The 20166-nt window shown below is 41.6% G+C and overlaps 2 protein-coding genes across 2 annotated transcripts; both read left to right on the top strand.

The window, feature by feature from the left end:
* The first annotated feature begins 9204 nt into the window (after positions 1-9204).
* On the top strand, positions 9205-11262 carry LOC101542246 (lithostathine-like). The gene is made up of 5 exons (XM_055122889.1): positions 9205-9298; positions 9567-9685; positions 9910-10047; positions 10641-10758; positions 11042-11262. Exons 1-5 carry the CDS (start codon positions 9229-9231, stop codon positions 11107-11109), a joined length of 513 nt encoding a protein of 170 aa, XP_054978864.1. The 5' UTR covers positions 9205-9228; the 3' UTR covers positions 11110-11262.
* A 4687-nt stretch (positions 11263-15949) lies between these two features.
* On the top strand, positions 15950-17757 carry LOC129400058 (lithostathine-like). The gene is made up of 5 exons (XM_055122835.1): positions 15950-16046; positions 16314-16432; positions 16653-16790; positions 17122-17239; positions 17523-17757. The coding sequence occupies exons 1-5, from the start codon at positions 15977-15979 to the stop codon at positions 17588-17590; spliced, it is 513 nt and encodes a 170-aa protein (XP_054978810.1). The 5' UTR covers positions 15950-15976; the 3' UTR covers positions 17591-17757.
* The last annotated feature ends 2409 nt before the right edge of the window (positions 17758-20166 follow it).

Raw genomic sequence — 20166 nt, 5'->3', positions numbered from 1 at the left:
GCTAGTTTTCCATTGGGACAGAGCCTTGCATTCGGGCAGGTAGCATATGAAGAGCCGAGCCAGTGTATTGACGAGTATTGGTGGCAAATTCTTCAGGTGTTTGGTTCTGACCTTGTCTGGACTGGGTGCTGTACACTTCTTTAATGATGAAATGGCGTGTTGGATTTCAGAAGGCAGAACTCTTGGAACGACATATCCATCCTGCTGAATTTTTTATGTGGGCAGGTGGATGTGGCTATCAAAGAGATCTGGGTAAAAGTTGTGGATACCCTTTTCCATTGCCCTTCTGGAAGATGTGATAGATACATCAGCATGTCAGAGGGCAGTTATCTTGGTCTTATAGTTGGCAAAGGACAGGCGGGTGTTGCAAATACTTTTCCCAGATTCTGCCGCAGCAGCCAACACTGCTGCTTTTCTCTCTTTGAGGTCTTCCTTCATCGCTTCTCTGCACAGTTTTGTGAGCTTGGATGTTAGTTTGTGATTACCTGAGGCTCGCGCCAGACCAAATTGGCAAATGAGCTCGAGAATTTCCAAACACAGGTATCCTTTTGTACCTTTCTCTCTCTCTGCATTCCTTGCACAATCATGGAGGTTCTGAACCAGTCCATTGTATTCTTCATCAATGCTGTCAACGACGGCATCTTCCCATAGTGCAGCAATAGTGCCTAAGTGCTCCCAGTTGGTGGTCATTCTGGGAGTTCTCTTCTTAAACTTTGCAGCCCATTCTCCCTGCTTCGTAAAGTAGAGTTTCACACGAAGGAGATGGTGGTCTGATCCCGTTTGGAATTTTGGGACAACAGCAACATTGGTCAGGCAAAAAACATCAATTGAATATTATGTGATCAACTTCATTGTGGAACTGTCCACCGGGAGACTCTCATGTCCAACGTTTAGATTCGGCCTTCTGGAACTGCAAGTTACCATGTATGGTCTTGGTCAACATAATGAACTCAGACAGTCTCACCCTGCTCATTCAATTCTAGGCCGTGGATCCCGATGTAGAGTTCTTCGGGTGACCTTCTAGGTCCTATATTGGCATTAAAATCACCAACAATGATCTTGTAGAAGGTGTGGTCTTCTCTATAGAGCTCCAGCTCCACATAGAACTTCTCAGTTTCTTCATCGTAGTTAGATGTTCATGAGCAGAGGACAAAGATAGAAACTGCTGGCAACAAGTCACATCTATTCAAATGTAAGCATCTGATTTGACTTGTTAGGTATTTGAAGGAATCAATGCTCATAGCCAAATTCGTATTCGTATTGACAAGGACACCGATACCACCAGCATCTCTTCTATCGCATGTTCCGAGAAATAGTTCTTCTCCAGCGTCGAAAATGGCATGATGTGTTTGATGTGTTCTCATCTCAGTCAATCCAGTGATGTTGTGCTCGATCTTCTGCGCTTGCAGCATCAGGTCCTTGATGGATGCTTCCTATGCCCGCATACGTGTATTAAAAGTGCAAACAGTCATTTTAGTCCTTCGTTTTGGCAGCTAATTCGGCCCTGAGATTTTATATACCTCTCCTTGTTTGTCCTTCTTAACGCTGCCATGTTGGGGGCTCTTGCAGGGTCAGGGGAATGATGCCCATTGCTCTTACTGTTTTTGACATATCAAATATCCCACAGGTAGCTTGCCAGGCTCTTTCGTGTGGGCAGGATACTATCGGTAGCTTTCCAGGCTCTCTGAGCCTGGAAATAATAAAATAAAACACACTTTTATTTATTTATTTATTTATCTATTTATTTATCTATCTATCTATCTATTTATTTATTTATTTTTATTAGTGAATCACCATGAGTTACAGTTACAAACTTATGAGCTTTCATGATTGCATTTTGTTTACATCCCTCCACTAGTGCCTAGTCCCCTCCAACACTGTTCCCAGTATCTCTCCCTCCCACCCCCCCACCCCATCCCTCCCACCCCACCCCACCTTTGTGTCAGGGAATTCCCTTTTTATTTCTCTCTCCTTTTGGGTGCTGTAGTTGGCAACAGAGGTACTGTGTGGCCATCGTGTTTGGTCTATATTCTATTTTCAGTGCACATCTCCCATCCCGTGCGGGTCCTCAACCACACTTCACCTGGTGTTCCTCCTCTATCTGAGCTGCCTTTTCCTTTAGCATGTGAGGCCATCTTCCAAGCCTTGGAGCCAACCTCCTGGTACTTACCTCTACTATCCTTGAGTGTTAGTCTCCCATTTTGTTACTATATATTCCACAAAGGAGTTCAGTCTTTCTATGTCTGTCCCTCTCTTTCTGACTCATTTCACTTAGCATGATACTTTCCATGTTGATCCACTTATATGCAAAGGTCATGACTTCATCTTTTCTAACAGTAGCGTAGTATTCCATTGTGTATATGTACCAAAGTTTCTTTAACCAGTCATCTGTTCTAGGGCACTCAGGTTTTTTCCAGATTCCGGTTATTGTAAACAGTGCTGCAATGAACATTCGAGTACAGATGTCATTTCAACTATACTTTTTTGTCTCTCCCGGATATATTACCAGGAGTGGTAATGAGGGTCAAATGGTAGCTCAATTTCTAATTTTTTGAGAAGAGACCATGCTGTTTTACAAAAGGTCTGAACCAGTTGGCAATCCCATCAGCAGTGTAAGAGGGTTCCTTTCTCCCCACATTCGCACCAACAGCAGTTGCTTTTGTTCTTTTGTTCTGGATGTGTGCCATTCTATGTGGCGTGAGGTGGTATCTCATGGTTGTTTTGATCTGCATCTCTCTGATGATTAGTGATGAAGAACATTTTTTTCATGTGTCTTTTTGCCATTCGTATTTCTTCCTTGAAAAATTTTTTGTTAATTTCATTGCCCCATTTTTTGATCCAGTTAGATGTTTTCTTCTTGTAGATTCCAACCAGTGCCTTGTATATCCTTGATATCAACCCTTGATCTGATGGGTATTGGGTGAATATTCTTTACCACTCCATAGATTGTCTTTGTATTTTGGTCCCTGTATCTTTTGAGGTGCAGAAGCTTCTTAGTTTGATATAGTCCCATTTGTTTATCTATTTCCAATTGGTTGGTCAGTGGCATGTCATCTTTGAATATTCCGTTAGCTTCAGTGTCGTGGAGAGTTTTGCCAACCTTGTCTTCAATGTACTTTATGGATTCTGGTCTGATGTTGAGGTCTTTAATTCATTTTGATCTGAATTTTGTGCATGATGATAGGTCGAGATTTAAACCCATTTTTTTTTGTAAGTGGTCGTCCAGTTATGCCAGCACCATTTGTTGAAGAGGCTTTCTTTGCTACACTTCATATTTCTTGCTCTCTTATCAAAGATTAGATGTTTGTACTATTGGGGTTGTGTGTAGGGATATTCCACCTTGTTCCAGTGGTCTTCAGATCTGCCTTTGGACCAGTACCATGCTGTTTTGATTATTACCACTCTATAGTAGAGTTTGAGGTTGGAGAGGGTGATGACTCCCATCGCCCTTCTCCAAAGAATTGCTATAACTATTCATGGGTGTTTATTTCCATATGAATTTCAGGAGTGTTTGCTCCATTTCTTTGAAGTTTTTCATGGGTGTCCTTATAGGGATAGCATTGAATCTGTACAGTGCTTTGGGGAGTATTGCCATTTTGACAATGTCCATTCTTCCTATACATGAGCAGGGAATATGTTTTCATTTCCTTGTGTCCTATTTTTTTCACTGATTAGCGTTTTGTAGTTTTCTTTGTAGAGATCCTTGACCTCCTTAGTTAGGCTGATTCCGTGGTATTTGATTTTCCGGGGCACGATTGTGAATGGGATTGAGTTTTTTTATGTCACTTTCCTCTGTCTTGTTATTTGCATATAGGAAGGCCATGGATTTTTGGATATTTATTTTACAACTTGCGACTTTACTGTGAAAGTCTATTGTTTCTAAGAGTTTCTTGGTAGAGGTTTTAGGTTTCTATAGGTATACTATCATATCGTCTGCAAATAGTGAGAGCTTGATTTCTTCCTTCCCTATCTGTATGCCCTTAATGTCTTTTTCTTGCCTGATTGCTATTGTAAGTACTTCCAGTACTATGTTAAACAGAAGTGGTGAGAGTGGACATTGTTGTCTAGTTCCTGATCTTAGAGGAAAGGCCCTAAATTTTTCTTTATTAAGGATAATGCTTTCCATAGGTTTGTGGTAGATGACATTGACTATCTTGAGGAAATTTCCTGCAAAACCCATTTTGGTGAGAGTTTTCATCATAAATGGGTGTTGGATCTTGTCAAATGCTTTCTCTACATCTATTGAAATGATAATATGGTTTTATCTTTGCTTTTGTTGATATGGTGGATTATGTTGATTGATTTCTGAATATTAAACCATCCTTGCAACCCTGGGATGAATCCCACTTGGTCGTGGTGTATGATCTTTTTGTTGAGTTGTTGGATTCTATTTGCTAATATCTTGTTGAGTATCTTCTCATCCATGTTTATTTGGAATACTGGCCTGTAGTTTTCCTTGTTAGTGGTGTCTTTGTTTGCTTTTGGTATTAGGGAGATATGTGCCTCATAGAAACTGTTTGGGAGAGTTCCTGTTTCCTCAATTTCCTGGAAAATTTTGAGGAGAACTCGTAACAGGTCCTCCTTAAATGTTTAAAAGAATTCACTAGTGAATCCATCTGGGCCTGGGCTTTTGTTTTTGGGGAGAATTTTGATTACAGTTTCAATTTTCTTGATATTTATGGGTCTATTCAGGTATTCCAAGTCTTCTTGGTTCAGTCTTGGGAGGTGGTAGGAATCTAGGAATTTATCCATTTCTTCTAGGTTCTCTTGTTTCTCAGTATACAGACTCTCAAAGTAGTCTCTGATGATCTTTTGAATTTCAGTAGTTTCTGTTGTGATGACCCCTTTTTCATTTCTTATTTGGTTTATTAGGGTTCTCTCTTTCTCTTTCTTTGTGAGTCTTGCTAGTGGTTTATCAATCTTGTTATTTTCTCAAAGAACCAGCTCCTGATTTCATTGACCTTTCGGATTGTTTTTTGGGTTTCCATGTCATTGATTTCTGGTCTAAATTTTATTATTTCTTTCCTTTGGCTGGGTTGGGGTTACCTTTGTTGATCTTTTACTAAGGTCTTTAGCTGTGAAGTCAGGTTATCTATGTAGGCCCTTTCTTCCTTCCTAAGGAATGCATGCAGAGCTATAAATTTTCCTCTTAACACAGCTTTAGCTGCCTCCCATAGGTTTTGGTAGCTCGTGTCTTCATTCTCATTTGTTTCCAGGTATCTTTTGATTTCATTCTTGACTTCCTTCCTGACCCATTCATTGTTCAATATTGAGTTGTTTAATTTCCAGGTGTTTGATTTGGTTCTCCTAGTTTGTATGTGATTAGCTTCTATCTATAGCACATTGTGGTCTGAAAAAAATATTTGATACAATTTCTATCTTCTTGGTTCCTTTGAGGTATGCTTTGTGACCCAGTACGTGGTCTATTTTGGAGAATATAAAGAATGGGCACTGGGAAAAAAATGTGCACTCTTTCTTTATGGGGTGTAACGTTCTGTATACGTCTGCTCTTCTATTTCTTCCTTTAGATACAGTGTTTCTTTGCTGAGTTTTGATCTTGTTGATCTATCCAGAGGTGACAAGGCAGTGTTGAAGTCTCCAACTACTACTGTATTGCTGGTGATGTCCTCCTTAAGGTCGGCTCGCAGTTGTTTTGCGTATTTAGCTGGTCCTTCATTAGGTGCATATACATTTAAGAGTGTGATTTATTCCTGTTGTACATAATACTTGATAAATGGAAAAATGGCCTTTTCTGTCCTTTCTGAACTTTTTCAACCTGAAATCTATGTTGTCAGACACTAGTATGGCCACCCCAGCTTTTTTTGAGGGAGTTATTTGCTTGCAAGATTGTTTTCCATCCTTTAACTTTGAGTCGGTGTTTGTTCTGATTGTTCGTATGTTTTTCTTGTAGGCAGCAGAAAGTTGGTTTCAGTTTCTGGATCCATTTTGCCACTCTGTGTCTCTTGATAGGTGCATTTAGACCATTGACATTGGGAGAGATTATTGTCATGGGGTTTTGTGTCATCTTTCTATAAGGGTTTGTTGCGTTTATGGATGTTTTCTTTCTTGTCTTACAGGAGCCCTTTTAGTCTTTCTTTCAAGTTTGGTTTTGAACCTATGAAGCTCCTGAGCCATTGTTTATCTATAAAATGGCGTATCTTTCCATCGAGTTTGAGTGAGAGTTTGGCTGGATAAAGTATTCGTGGTGATGCATTCATTTCATTGAGTTTTTTCACTATATCCCACCATTGTCTTTGATCTTAGAGGGTTTTCTCTGATAGGTCTGCTGTAAATCTAGAAGGTGCTCCTTTGTATGTGCTTTCTTTCTTTGGCCTTGCTGTTTGCAGTATTGCGTCTCTATCTGAGGCATCCACCATTCTGACTATGATATGCCTTGGAGTGTTTCTATTAGGATTTCTTTTAGCTGTCATCCTTCTAACTTCTTGGATCTGGATGCTTGTATTCTCTAACTCTGGGAACTTTTCAGTAATGATTCCTTTAACTGTGGTTTTTTCATTGTAGTTGGCTCCCTGTCCTTCCAGTACTCTGATGATTCCAATGTTGTTCCTCTTGGAGTCATCTCCTAGGTTTCTGATTTGCCTTAGAGCTATTTTGAGGTCTTTTCCCATTGTTTGTTGTTGCCTGTTCAACTTTTGCTGCTTGTCTTCAAGTTCGCTGATTCTGTCTTTGGCCACAGACATTCTACTGTTGAGGGCACCTATTGAGTTTTTAAGTTCATCTATTGAATCCTTGATTTGTGACATTTCTTTTTGTAATTTTCTTATTTCTGTCCTCATTTCTTCCTGTATTTTCTCAGCTATTCATTCCCCCATTTCTTTCACTTCTTCCTTTAATTTTCTGTATGACTGTTCCATTGATTCTTTGAGTTCCTTCAACATCCTCAGCATTTCATCTCGGAATACTTTGTCGGATAGATCATAATGTGGATACCCCATGTTGAGGATTCAGGGCTCTTTTCTTCGTCCTCTACTTGTGGAGATTTGCACTGTTTCTTCATGTTGTTGTGGATCTATAGAAGTAAAGCCTTTAAGTTCACTGGCACTGTTCTCTCATCGCCAGAAACAGTTCTGAATAAGATCAATGGTGGTCAACCTTCTCCTGGTTTTGAGTACATCTTTCCTCTTGGAATTCTGTAACTTATGATAGGCATCTAGTGCGGCATTGAAAGAGATGTTGTTTCCTATAGGGCTGTATGCAAATTCTTGAATACACTTGTTTTTTGGTGGAATTGGAGTTGACCACAAGATTGTTGCCATATTGTGTTTGAGGTATCCAAAAAGTTTTTCACAGAATCAGATAATGAAGGTTGGGATGGGAATCCACGTTCGGAATGGAAGAAATAACTGTGGCTGTGTGACTGGCCTCTGGCCCCATATAATGCCACACCCACTTTTGATGAGTCCATGCCCCATAGGAGGCCACACACCCAGCCAGTCCGGTCCATAGACATAGATGCCTGCTGCCGGATGCTCCTGGCAGTGGGCTTTGGGGGACACTGGGCTGGATGGGAAGGGAGCTTGCGGCGATCCACCAACCTGTTCAAAGGACCGGCGATGTTGATGCAGGCACAGAGGGCTCAGGTGAGGGCAGTGCCACTGACAGGATGCACCTCGCAGTGGGCTTTGGGGGACACTGGACTGGACTGGTCCGATACACACTTTTAGTGCAGTCTCTAAATGCCATTACAGGTGTTCCTATGGATCACACCATATTTGAACCCCATCCAACATGGTGCGGTCTGGAGCATGGTGGTGGTTTATTATTATTTACACATAATTCTGAGATTGAGCAATAACGTGTAGATGTGTTGTTTTACTATTAGGCATAACCTTAAGGAGATTGATGTATGGAAGAATATATCAACAGCAGGAAAGTCAGACTTTAAGGAACTGCAGTTCACTTTCCTCCAAACCACCTTCATTTCGCTTCTTCTAACATTTGATTTTCATTTTTTTTCCGCTGGGGCTAATTCTCCGTGTGATTATTTTATTGAACTATTATGTCTTCAAAATGTGTCTCCTCCAAAGCTGTTGGGTTTTGGTAGCTAATAATTCCAAGTGAACCAATGGAGTTCAAGGGACAATATGGTGAAAGCTTGACAACGGGACAGCACTAAAAAAAAGAGGTCTGAGGATGAGGCACCTCTGAGTGCTAGCAGTTTTAGGAACTACATTAAAGAGCCCCAGACATTCAAAGTAACACACAATGGTCTTGCAGGGGACAGTGTTTTAACAGGGTTAACTGCATGAAAAGTGCTGCCTTTTTTCAATATACTAACATTCCGACTTTCATATTACATATGTATGTCTCTGTGAGTGTGTGTTAGTTTGAGAGCTACACCAGTAGACACATATCTTTTGTAGGACTGATTTTTGCAGGAATTCACTAATCAAATACCATAACTTTTTAATTCATAGGTTGTGTAATATAATTAATATATTATTTATTTAAAACATCACAAAGTTAGAGCACCTACAACATAGACAGTTTGCCAATGACACTGTAAAACGGCTCTCTGTCAAGTTTACTCTCCCTTTCCTGACTTCTAGAAATTGTTCCACTTTTGCATGGTACCAAAGAAAAAAAGTGATAAGATCTCAATTCACATCTTGCTATAAGAAAAATAAATGATATGTGGGGAAAATTACAGGTGGCACTAGTACCAGAAGTGTTAATCTCATATCTGAATAAGTCTACTCCTGTAGCAATTCCCAGCCGCTTCCAGGAAGACTCCTCCCCATTTCAGAAATATCCTAGAACCCTGCCTTGCCTTTCCCAGCAGCCCTCACAAGGTCAGAAATTTGTGTCATTCATTGCAGCGCCCCTCCCTCAGAATGTCTTTTAAAAGGCTCCTCGTTCTTGATCTGACACACCATCAAACATCCCCAGCAAGAAAGGTAAGTGGGAGTTGATGCTTGCAAGTCAGGGTTTACTCTCCGGTTACAGAGGAAGGGTGGAAAAGATTCCCAACCTGAGAGACACAAGCGCTCTCAGACTCAGCAGTGGTAAACCAGAGAGGTCTCACGAATAGAATATCGGAACCTCAAATCTGTTCTGTCACCATAGTGGGAGACATAAGTTAGTCAGATAAACTTTCTCCTGAGATTAAACAAAGGAAACAGGAAGATGGAGCAATGTAACATCTGTAATTTTCTGCCTGACCCAACTTCCATCCCTGCCTCTGATAGCCTCCTCCAGTGAGACAAGATGCTGCTTCCCATGGCCTCCGTTGCTTGGCTGGTGCTCTCCTGCCTGGTGCTTCAAACCCAGGTGAAAGGTATGCATTCCCACTTCCAGGCCCTGTGTCATGGAATGCTCCAATCCAGGAGTACATTTTGGGCATTTTACAAAGCCCAAGTGAAATAGTAGAAGAGATGATTCCTCACCTAATCTTTCTAGCTTCATGTGAAAACATTCTAAAATGCTGAGGGATTGCCATCAGTTCACTATTGCAAGGACTGTCCTCATGCATATCCCCTGATTGACTTATCGAACAAAATACCCATCCTTCTTTTGCAACACTCTTTTATAATTTGCTCTGTCAGGGGAAGACCTGCAGAACGAAGAGCTGTCTCCACGAGCCAGGTGCCCCAAAGGCTCCAAGGCCTATGGCAACTACTGTTATGCCTTTTTCAAGATAGCAAAAACCTGGATGGATGCCGATGTGAGTAGCTGTACTTGCAACTGGGATGTACATTTGTGTATGGGGGTGGGAGTAGGAGGCCTTAGACAATGGAGTTCAGGGGAGTTTCCATTTTATTGCGACATGCTAGGTAGAATGATAAGCACCATTTACAGTCCACCTGCTTTTGCTTATCTTCCCCCCCCCACTTCCTAAGTCCCAGTGTGAATGCAGGCTTCTCCTCAATCTCTTCCTTCCTCTCCTAGTCGGAATGCCAGAAACGTCGCAATGGACACCTTGTGTCTGTGCTCACTGAGTCTGAGGGCTACTTTGTGGCCACCCTCATCAAGAACAGTGGGACAACTTATGCTAATGTCTGGATTGGACTCCATGACTCCACTGAGGTGAGATTACATCTTCTGTACTAAATAAACTTTTAATTTAACTTATAAATATACATTTGCCATCCTGAGTCACCTGATATCCTTAGTCTACCCAATAATTAGATCAGGCAACCCTGAAATTCAGATTAGTCAGATCTTCTGTAAAATGAAGCCCTGAGCCCATCTGAAGTCATGGGTTGTGTGGCGTGGCTTTATCTCTATCTGACACCGGTGTTCCTTTTCAAACAGTATGCACTACAGGTCTCCTACGTCAGTTATGTGCTGTCGCCAGTGATGGTGCCTTAAATGTGCCAAGCTGTTGATAAATACCCTGTCCACTGCAAAACTGTCATGGCCTTTGAGGCCCAGTGGTGCATAGCCTATATTTCCCCTTGTGTTGTGCTAAACAATCCTTTCTACTCTGATTGGTATTTGTGCCTTTGACTCTTACACGCTAGATCAGGGCTTTCAAGAGGATTTTTAGAGTTCCTGTCTAGATCACCTCCAAACAGATTTTCTGATACTGGGTGTCACTCAGGGATTCCAGTGAAGATGCTGCCAGAGCATTCTAAGGGCAACCGATAATCAGGTGTCCATCTGTCCTTTCTTCACAGAGTCAACCCAATGCAGGTGGATGGGAGTGGATTAATGGTGATCTGTTGAACTACGTGGCCTGGGGGTCCGGACTCCCTAACAATGCCGGGTACTGTGGGGCTGTTGTTAGCGGCACAGGTAAGAATGAGACAAACCTCTATGCTCAGATCTGTTCCACTTCTTTCATATCCACAAAACCATTTTCTAAGCCTGACCTTTTGGATGGGGGTACATTTCCAAATTCATGACTGTTTGCCCTTTCCCAGCCTCTCTCAGCTCTCTTTTCTTTGAGCCCCTTTTCCTTGGAGCAGGAGTATGACACAAAAAGGGAGGCAGGAACTTTGACCCTGTCTGTGATACCTGTCTCTCAGGTTCACAGATCCCACCACTCCACTCATTCCTGTTCTTCTTGTCTCTTTAGGCTATGAAAAATGGCAAAATTTTAGCTGTAAAACTTCGCTGCCCTACGTCTGCAAATTCGAGAGCTAAATCAGATCAGAAATCTACAGGCTGAATCAACATGCAGCTTCTCGAGGATGTTCTTCTAGTCTTATTATGGATCCTGGAAGCAAATCTCACCACCCTCCCCCACCTTGATTTCAACCCTGGACAAGACATCCTGTATATGTACTCCACAGTCTTACTGCGAGCCTCTCTTGTATGCTTAAACCCTGGCTTGTCAAATAATATATAATAAATATTTCTATCCACATGATGTGTTTTGAGTTCTGTTTTCAGACTGAGAAATAATTGTGCATGAGAGAAATCTAGTTCTTCCATCATCCACCTTCATCCAGACCCCTAGAAATAATCCTAAATGTAAAATGTTAAATCCTAAATCCCCATGAGGTTGTCCAGTAACTGTAGCACTGTTTCACTGATCTCCCTTTGTTCATCGATTTGCTTGAGTATGCACCTGTATTGTTTTCATTTTGATACTTATTGTCACTGCTTTTGGCATATTTAATATCCCACGGGGAGCTTTTCCGTGTGAGTGGGATACTCTTGGTAGCTTGCTGGGCACTCTGAGAAGAACAGAGGAATCAAATCTGGGTCAGCCATGTGTAAGGCTCTACCTACTTTGCTTTCGCTCCACCCCAGGTCCAGCAACACACCCATGTTTGATTTCAGTTTCGGATTCTGAAGGCTGACCAGCCGAGTCTCACCCTGCAAGCCCACTCAGCTGTGCTGTCTCTGCTCACACTGTCAGCTATAACGGGACTCTCTAGATCCCCCCCTCCACCCCTGGATTTGTACCTCCTTTCTGTGGCTTATGTAGATTTGCTCTAAGTTGCTTTGCTTCCGCCTCCCAGAAAGAACCAATTAGGAAGCAGAAACTTCAGCCTAAGCAGCTCAGAGACACACATGATTAATGAGTTCCTCAAGGCTGTGCTATGCATGACTCTCATTGGAGTCTTCATCTGTGTTCAGCAGAGGATTGACTGGCTTTCAATTCATTGACTTGCCTACGTATTTTGGATGCCTGTTAATTTCTTTCACCACCTATGGTGCAGACGTGGGTGGGCCTTGGTTCCAACACTGTTGCACTCTCTTCTCCCACGCATGAGTTTATGAAATCTTTAGGTTCTGTTTATGTGAGCATGGTGTGATGATGTTGATGGTACTGCCCTCTCACATCCTGTGCTGTTAGAACTCTTCAGCATGAGAGAATCTATTTGGCTCTTTGATTGGTGATCTTAGAAGGAACACTTGAAATTCCCTCCAAAGACTTGCTGTAGAGACTAAGAGACAGAATCACCAATACCTGTCAAAGTATCAAGGATTCTTTTGAACAACATGTGGTACAATGCAGCCTAAGCACCTCTGGACCTCAAAAGCCATTTAGATTGTTTATTGGCCAATACAAACACCTTTCATTTTTCAGCAACTCGGTACATCCTAGGCATCTGGTAACAGCACACAACTGAACTAGGAAGTCATTTGTGCACATTGTTGAAAAGGCGATGGGGTGTGGTTTGATAGCATCTAGAAATTAGGACATTCATAGAACCCAGGTCTTTAAAAAGGCTCTTGGTTTCATTTTCAAGGAGAGCTTCTGACTTCTTTGACATCCCAGCCTTGCCTGGTATAATTCTTGGACAGGCTCAGGAGACACAATAGCCAGAATTGCAAATGTAGCATTAAAGTTATCTGAGTACAGAAGATGTAATCTCACTTCTGGGTAGTCCAGGATTCCAATCCAGATGAGAGAGGCTATATAATTACTCTCTTTGATAAGGGTAGCCACAAAGTAGTTCTCAGAACTACTGAGCACAGGCACAAGATTACCATAGGGATGTTTTTGGCATTCCCACTATGAGAAAGAGTAAGAGGAGAAACATGGTATAACAATGGAAAATAGGAAGTGGTTGGAAAGAAGCAAGAGCAACTGTACTGTAAATTGTGCTTAACATTCTACCTAGTATATTTTTATAGAATGGAGGTTCCCTTTAATTCCACTGTTAAAAGACACTTACCTACAAAGGGTTTCCCCCAAAACAACCAAGTTGGAAATACAGTTACTCACAGATGCTTTCATCTAGGATATTGGTGACATATAAAAGGCATAGCAGTGATTGTTACAAGCAAATGAGTTTGAGGATACCTAATTTGTAGAGGCAACTCTTCATTCTGCAGGTCATCTCCTGACATTAAAAAAAAAAACTACAAAGGAGTGTTATAGTGAAAAAGAAGAATGGGTATTTTGTTAGAAAAGACATGTAGAAGCATATGCAGGAGTAGTGGAATACTCGGAATAGAACTTGGAATAGTGAACCATGAAAATCCCTCAGCGTTTCCAACACATTCAGAATGCTTTCAAGTGTAACCAGAAACAATCGTTTCCACTATTTAATTTGGACATTACAAAATGCCCAAATTGCACTCCCATGTCTGAGTATTCCACGACACAGGGGCTGGATGTGGGAACTCTTTCCTTTCACCTGGGATTGGAGCAGCAGGCAGAAGAGCACCAGCCAAGCAACAGTGGCCATGGGAGGCAGCATCTTGTCTCACTGGAGGAGGCTGTCAGAGGCAGGGATAGAAGTTGGGTTAGGCAGAAGGCAAGCTCCACCCCCCTGTTTTATTTGACTAATTCCCAGAAGATTGACAGCTCCCAGTATGGTTACAGAAAAGATTTGATATTCTGAATTTTCTACCTAGGAGGCCTCTCAGAGTTATGACTTCGGATTCTGGCAGGGCTGTGTCCTCTCAGAAGTGGAAAACTTTCCCCTCCTCCCTCCAGCGTCTTGAATCATATCCCACTTACCTTTCTGGTAGGGATCTTTGATAGTCTGTCAGGTCAGTATGCAAAGTTGCAATTTGAGGTGCCTGCTGGGAAAGACTAGGCAGGGATTCCAGGAGGTTCCTGAAATATGGAGGGTCTTACTAGCAGTGGCTGGGAATTGCCACAGCTGTGCCTCTCTCAGATACCAGATAAATGCCTTCTGAAGACTACAATCATCAATACATAAATCTTTTCAGTATGAGTAAATGGAATAGAATTTTTGCACTATTTTCCTTGTGTATCCTTTATTTCTTCTCTCTTTTTGTATATTTTCACAGTGTCATGTTATATTTACTTAGAAAGTTTTGTTTTCAGAAAAACTACATCAGAAAAATTCATGTCAATCAGAAAAACTCCATTTATCTATAAGTAATCTACCAGAAAATTACCACTATAGCAAATATATGCAGATATAATTTTTATTTATAAATATATTTATAATTTGATATAAAAAGTCAATGGAAAGTTGAACAAATATGATGAGACATTTCTCTACTCAAACACAGGTTTAATTACTAATACATTTTAATCTCGCCATATTACCTTGTAGACAGTTTTTCAATGAAATGATTTTGAAGAAACATGAGTCTGTAATTTGATAGGTGTTTCTAAGTTAAATTATAGTGAAGTAACAAGAAAATTTGAAAAAGAAAGTAAGTAATCATTGTAGATAATTTGTTCTAATATAAGGCATAGCTTTAAGGACATTGATATATAGAAAAACATATCAACACCAATAAACCAGATTTTAAGGAACTACAGTTCGCTTTCCTCCAAACCACTTTCATGTCAATTATTTTACCATTTATTTTTAATTTTCTTTTCTCTAGGGCAATTTCTCTGAGAGGATAATTTCATTTTGCTATTTTGTCTTCAAAATGTGTCTGCTCCGGAGCCATTGGGTTTTGAGAACTGCGATATTCCAAGTGATCCAATGGAGTTCCAAGGAGTATGGTGAAACTTGACAACAGGTCAGTATTTCAAGGAGTGGCTCCAAGTATGAAGTCCAACCCAGGCCTGTCAGTCCTAGCAGTTATTGGAGCTATCTCACAGAGCCACAGCCATTCAAAGTAACACACAATGGCCTTGCAGGGGACAGTGTGTTGACTGCATGAAAGGTGCTGCCTTTTGTCAACAGACATATTTCAGATTGCGTGTATGTGTGTGTGTGTATGTGTGTGCTATTTTGAGGGCTAACCCAGGAGACAAGTATATTTTATAGTATTGTTTTGTGTAACATTGGCTAAACAAATACCATTTTACTTTTTAATTCAGATGGTGGTATAATATAATTAAAAGATTATTTATTAAAATCATGACAAAATAATAGCACCTACAACATACAGTTTGCCAATGACACTGTAAAACTGCTCTCTGTCAAGTTTACTCTCCCTGTCCTGACTTCTAGAAATTGTTCCACTTTTGCATAGTACCAAAGAAAAAAAGTGATGAGATCTGATTTCATATCTTGAAGGCTATAAGAAAAAATTGATATGTGGGGAAAAATTACAGGTGGCACTAGAGCCGAGACGGTGTTATCTTGTATTTGAAAAAGTCTACTCCTGTGGAAATTCCCAGCCACTTCGAGTAAGTCTCCTCCCCACTTCAGAAATTTCCTAGAAACCTGCCTTGCCTTTCCCAGCAGCCCTCGCAAGGTCAAAACTTTGTGTCATTTATGGCAGTGCCCCTCCCTCAGAATGTCTTTTAAAAGGCTCCTCGTTCTTGATCTGACACACCATCAAACATCCCCAGCAAGAAAGGTAAGTGGGAGTTGATGCTTGCAAGTCAGGGTTTACTCTCCGGTTACAGAGGAAGGGTGGAAAAGATTCCCAACCTGAGAGACACAAGCGCTCTCAGACTCAGCAGTGGTAAACCAGAGAGGTCTCACGAATAGAATATAGGAACCTCAAATCTGTTCTGTCACCATAGTGGGAGACATACGTTAGTCAGGTAAACTTTCTCCTGAGATTAAACAAAGGAAACAGGAGGATGGAGCAAAGTAACATCTGTAATTTTCTGCCTGACCCAACTTCCATCCCTGCCTCTGATAGCCTCCTCCAGTGAGACAAGATGCTGCTTCCCATGGCATCCGTTGCTTGGCTGGTGCTCTCCTGCCTGGTGCTCCAAACCCAGGTGAAAGGTATGCATTCCCACTTCCAGCCCCTGTGTCGTGGAATGCTCATCCGGGGGTGTGCATTTTGGGCACTTTATAAAGCCCAAGTGAAGTAGTAGAAGAGATGATTTCTCACCTAAGCTTTCTGGCTTCATGTGATAGATTTCTGAAATGCTGAGGGATTGTCACTGTAAACTAATCCAAGGACTGTCCTCATGCATATCCCCTGATTGACTTATCAAACAAAATACCCATCCTTCTTTTGCAACACTCTTTTATAATTTGCTCTGTCAGGTGAAGACCTGCAGAACGAAGAGCTGTCTCCACGAGCCAGGTGCCCCAAAGGCTCCAAGGCCTATGGCAACTACTGTTATGCCTTTTTCAAGATAGCAAAAACTTGGATGGATGCCGATGTGAGTAGCTGTACTTACAACTGGGATGTACATTTGTGTGGGGGGGTGGGAGTAGGAGGCCTTAGACAATGGAGTTCAGGGGAGTTTCCATTTTATTGCGACATGCTAGGTAGAATGATAAGCACCATTTACAGTCCACCTGCTTTTGCTTATCTTCCTCCACTTCCTAAGTCCCAGTGTGAATGCAGGCTTCTCCTCAATCTCTTCCTTCCTCTCCTAGTCGGAATGCCAGAAACGTCGCAATGGACACCTTGTGTCTGTGCTCACTGAGTCTGAAGGCTACTTCGTGGCCACTCTCATCAAGAACAGTGGGACAACTTATGCTAATGTCTGGATTGGACTCCATGACTCCACTGAGGTGAGTTATATCTTCTGTTCTCAGGTAACTTTATAGCTACATTTGCCAACCTGAGTCACCGGATCTTAGTCTACCCTATAATTAGATCAAGCAACCCTATATTCAACCCTGAAATTGTGCTAAAAAATCCTTTCTACTCTGATTGGTATTCGTGACTTTGACTGTTATATACTAGATCCGGGTTTTCAAGAGAATATTTACAGTTCCACCTAGATCACCTCCACAAAGAGCCAAACAGATTTTCTGATGCTGGGTATCACTCAGGGAAGATGCTGCCAGAGCATTAAAAAGGCAACCGATAATCACGTGTCCATCTGTCCTTTCTTCACAGAGTCAACCCAATGCAGGTGGATGGGAGTGGATTAATGGTGATCTGTTGAACTACGTGGCCTGGGGGTCTGGACTCCCTAACAATGCCGGGTACTGTGGGGCTGTTGTTAGCGGCACAGGTAAGAATGAGACAAACCTCTATGCTCAGATCTGTTCCACTTCTTTCATATCCACAAAACCATTTTCTAAGCCTGACCTTTTGGATGGGGGTACATTTCCAAATTCATGACTGTTTGCCCTTTCCCAGCCTCTCTCAGCTCTCTTTTCCTTGAGCCCCTTTTCCTTGGAGCAGGAGTATGACACAAAAAGGGAGGCAAGAACTTTGACCCTGTCTGTGATACCTGTCTCTCAGGTTCACAGATCCCACCACTCCACTCATTCCTGTTCTTCTTGTCTCTTTAGGCTATGAAAAATGGCAAAATTTTAGCTGTAAAACTTCGCTGCCCTACGTCTGCAAATTCGAGAGCTAAATCAGATCAGAAATCTACAGGCTGAATCAACATGCAGCTTCTTGATGATGTTCTTCCAATCTTAAAATGGATCCTGGAAGCAAATCTCTTCCCGATTTCAACCCTGGAAACACATCCTGTATATCCAATTCTCCAGTCTTACTGCAAGCCTCCCTTGTATGCTTAAAGCCTGGTTTGTCAAATAATGATAATAAATATTTCTATCCACAAGATGCATTTTGAGTTCTGTTTTCAGACTGAGAAATAATTTTGGGTGAGAGAAATCTAGTTCTTCCATCATCCACCTTCATCCCGATCCCTAGGAAAATCCTAACTGTAAATCCCTACTGAGGTGGTCCTGCAACTGTAGTACTGTATCACTCATTTTCCTCCTTTTGTTCATTAATTTGTTTGAGTGTGCATCAGTAACATCTCCATTTTAATACTTGTCACTGCTTAGGGCATATTGAATATGCCACAAAGAGCTTGCCAGGCTTTGCCGTGTGGGCGGGATACTCTCGGTAGCTTCCTGGTCTCTCTGAGATGTATTCTCATTTTGTAAGCCAACTAAGTTGTGCTGTTTCTGCTCACACTCTCAGCTATAATGGTACACTCTAGATCCTCCCACCCACCTCACTTTTTACCTTCTTTCTGTGGCTTATGTAGATTTGCTTCTGCCTCCCTGAAAGAAGCAATCTATAGGAAGCAGAAACTTAAGCCTTAGCAGCTCAAAGACATACATGATTAATGAATGCCTCAAGGCTATGCTATGCATGACTCTCATTGGAGTCTTCAGCTGTGTTCAGCTGAGGACTCGACTGGCTTTCAATTTGTCGACTTGCCTATGTAGTTTGGCTGCCTCTTAATTTCTTTCACCACCTATGGTGCAGACGTGGGTGGGCCTTGGGTTCAACACCTGTTGCACTCTCTTCTCCCACACATGAGTTTGTGAAAGTTTTAGTTTCTGTTTATGTAAGCACGATGTGCTGATGTTGTTGATATTGCCCTCTCACATCTTGTGTTGATATTAGAACTCTTGCACCCAGTCTTCCTAGGACCTGATATTTACATTACAATACCTCTGAACAATACATTCAGTAACAATCCATTTTTAAAATCCATGAATGAAATTAACAGGAAGCCTAACTATAGGCAAGTCAATGAACTAACAGCCAATCCAGTCTTCAGATGGACACAGTTGAAGTCTCCAGTCTTGGGGATTTCTAAATTGTGTGTGTCTTGGGCTGCTTAAGCAGAAGTTCCTGCTTCCTATAGATTGGTTCTTTTTGGGAGGTGGGAAGCAAAGAGACTTGGAGCTAATCTAGATGAGCCACAGAATGGATCTGGCAGGGTGGCACAGCTAGAGTGTCCTGGTATAGCTGACAGTGTGAGCAGAGACAGCATAGCTGAGTGGGCTTTCAGGGTGACACTCAGCCTGTAAAGCTTCAGCATCCAGGACTTAAGTGAAGCATCTCTGCAGGGGTATATTGCTGGACCACCACAGTGGGAATTTACAGTTGGCATTTTCCTAGGGATATGGATTAAGGTTGGATGAAGGAAGAACTAGATTTCTCTCACACACAGTTATTCCTCAGTGATGGTCTGAGAACAGAACTCAAAAAACATCATTCATATGGATAGAAGTATTTATTATCATTCTTTGACAAACCAGGCCTTCAGCATACAAGAACAGCTTATAGTGATACTGGGGAGTAGTTGGAATAGATTTGGGTTTTAGGTTGAGAGCAGGAGAGGTTTCCTTGTAGGCTACATCTTTAGACCAGAAAGATATCCAAGAGGAGCTGAATGTTAATTCAGTACTCTAGATTTCTGACATGCTCTAGTTCCTAAATTTGCAGACATAGGTTAAGCGATTTGTACAGTCATGTTCTTGCCATTATTTGTACCCTAGATACAGGAAGAGGAGAAATAAGTGGCATGCATGGAGCTGTAAAGCTGATAGAGAGGCATCACAGGCAGGGTAAAAGTTCCTCTCTCCTCTTTTTTAAATTAGATTCTTGATTCAAAGAAAAGTGGTTCAATGAAAAAAGAGAGCTGAGAGAGGCTAGGAAAACGCAAATGAACCATGAATTTGGAAATTTGCCCTCTAACAAAAGGTCAAGCTTAGAAACTGGTTGTGATGAAATGGATATATGAGAAAAGTTCTGAAAATGGAAGCTTGCTTCATTTTTCCCTAATCTATAGGAAACAGCCCCACAGTAAACTGAACCAATTGGCACACTATGCTCTCAGGCAACATATATCAGCAAATCACCACTAGTCCACTCTCATCCATCTGGACTTCGACCCTATGGCAGACAGGACAGAATGGGGTCTCACTTGTCTCTGGGATACTCTGGGCATCATCTTGACTGGAATTCCTGATTGACACCCCGCATCAGAGAATCTATTTGGTTTTTTGGGTGGTGATCTATGGAGGAACTCTTGAAATTCCCTCTAATGCCTTGCTGTAGAGACTAAGAGACAGAATCACTAATACCCATCAGAGTATCAAAGATTCTTTTGCACAACATATGGTGCAATGCAGGCTATGCACCTCTGGACCTCAAAATAAATTCTGGACATCAATGTAGATT

The sequence above is a fragment of the Sorex araneus genome, chromosome X (genome assembly GCF_027595985.1).
Source record: "Sorex araneus isolate mSorAra2 chromosome X, mSorAra2.pri, whole genome shotgun sequence".
NCBI classification, from domain to species: domain Eukaryota; kingdom Metazoa; phylum Chordata; class Mammalia; order Eulipotyphla; family Soricidae; genus Sorex; species Sorex araneus.
This window is presented reverse-complemented; position numbering and strand designations above follow the sequence as displayed.

Excerpts from the sequence above, each read along its gene's own strand:
- LOC101542246 (XM_055122889.1), top strand. The coding sequence starts at position 9,229 with ATGCTGCTTCCCATGGCCTCCGTTGCTTGGCTGGTGCTCTCCTGCCTG. Across the intron at positions 9,299-9,566 it reads GCTTCAAACCCAGGTGAAAG|GGGAAGACCTGCAGAACGAA; the intron begins GTATGCATTCCC and ends TTGCTCTGTCAG. Across the intron at positions 10,759-11,041 it reads GGCTGTTGTTAGCGGCACAG|GCTATGAAAAATGGCAAAAT; the intron begins GTAAGAATGAGA and ends TTGTCTCTTTAG.
- LOC129400058 (XM_055122835.1), top strand. The coding sequence starts at position 15,977 with ATGCTGCTTCCCATGGCATCCGTTGCTTGGCTGGTGCTCTCCTGCCTG. Across the intron at positions 16,433-16,652 it reads AAACTTGGATGGATGCCGAT|TCGGAATGCCAGAAACGTCG; the intron begins GTGAGTAGCTGT and ends TTCCTCTCCTAG. Across the intron at positions 17,240-17,522 it reads GGCTGTTGTTAGCGGCACAG|GCTATGAAAAATGGCAAAAT; the intron begins GTAAGAATGAGA and ends TTGTCTCTTTAG.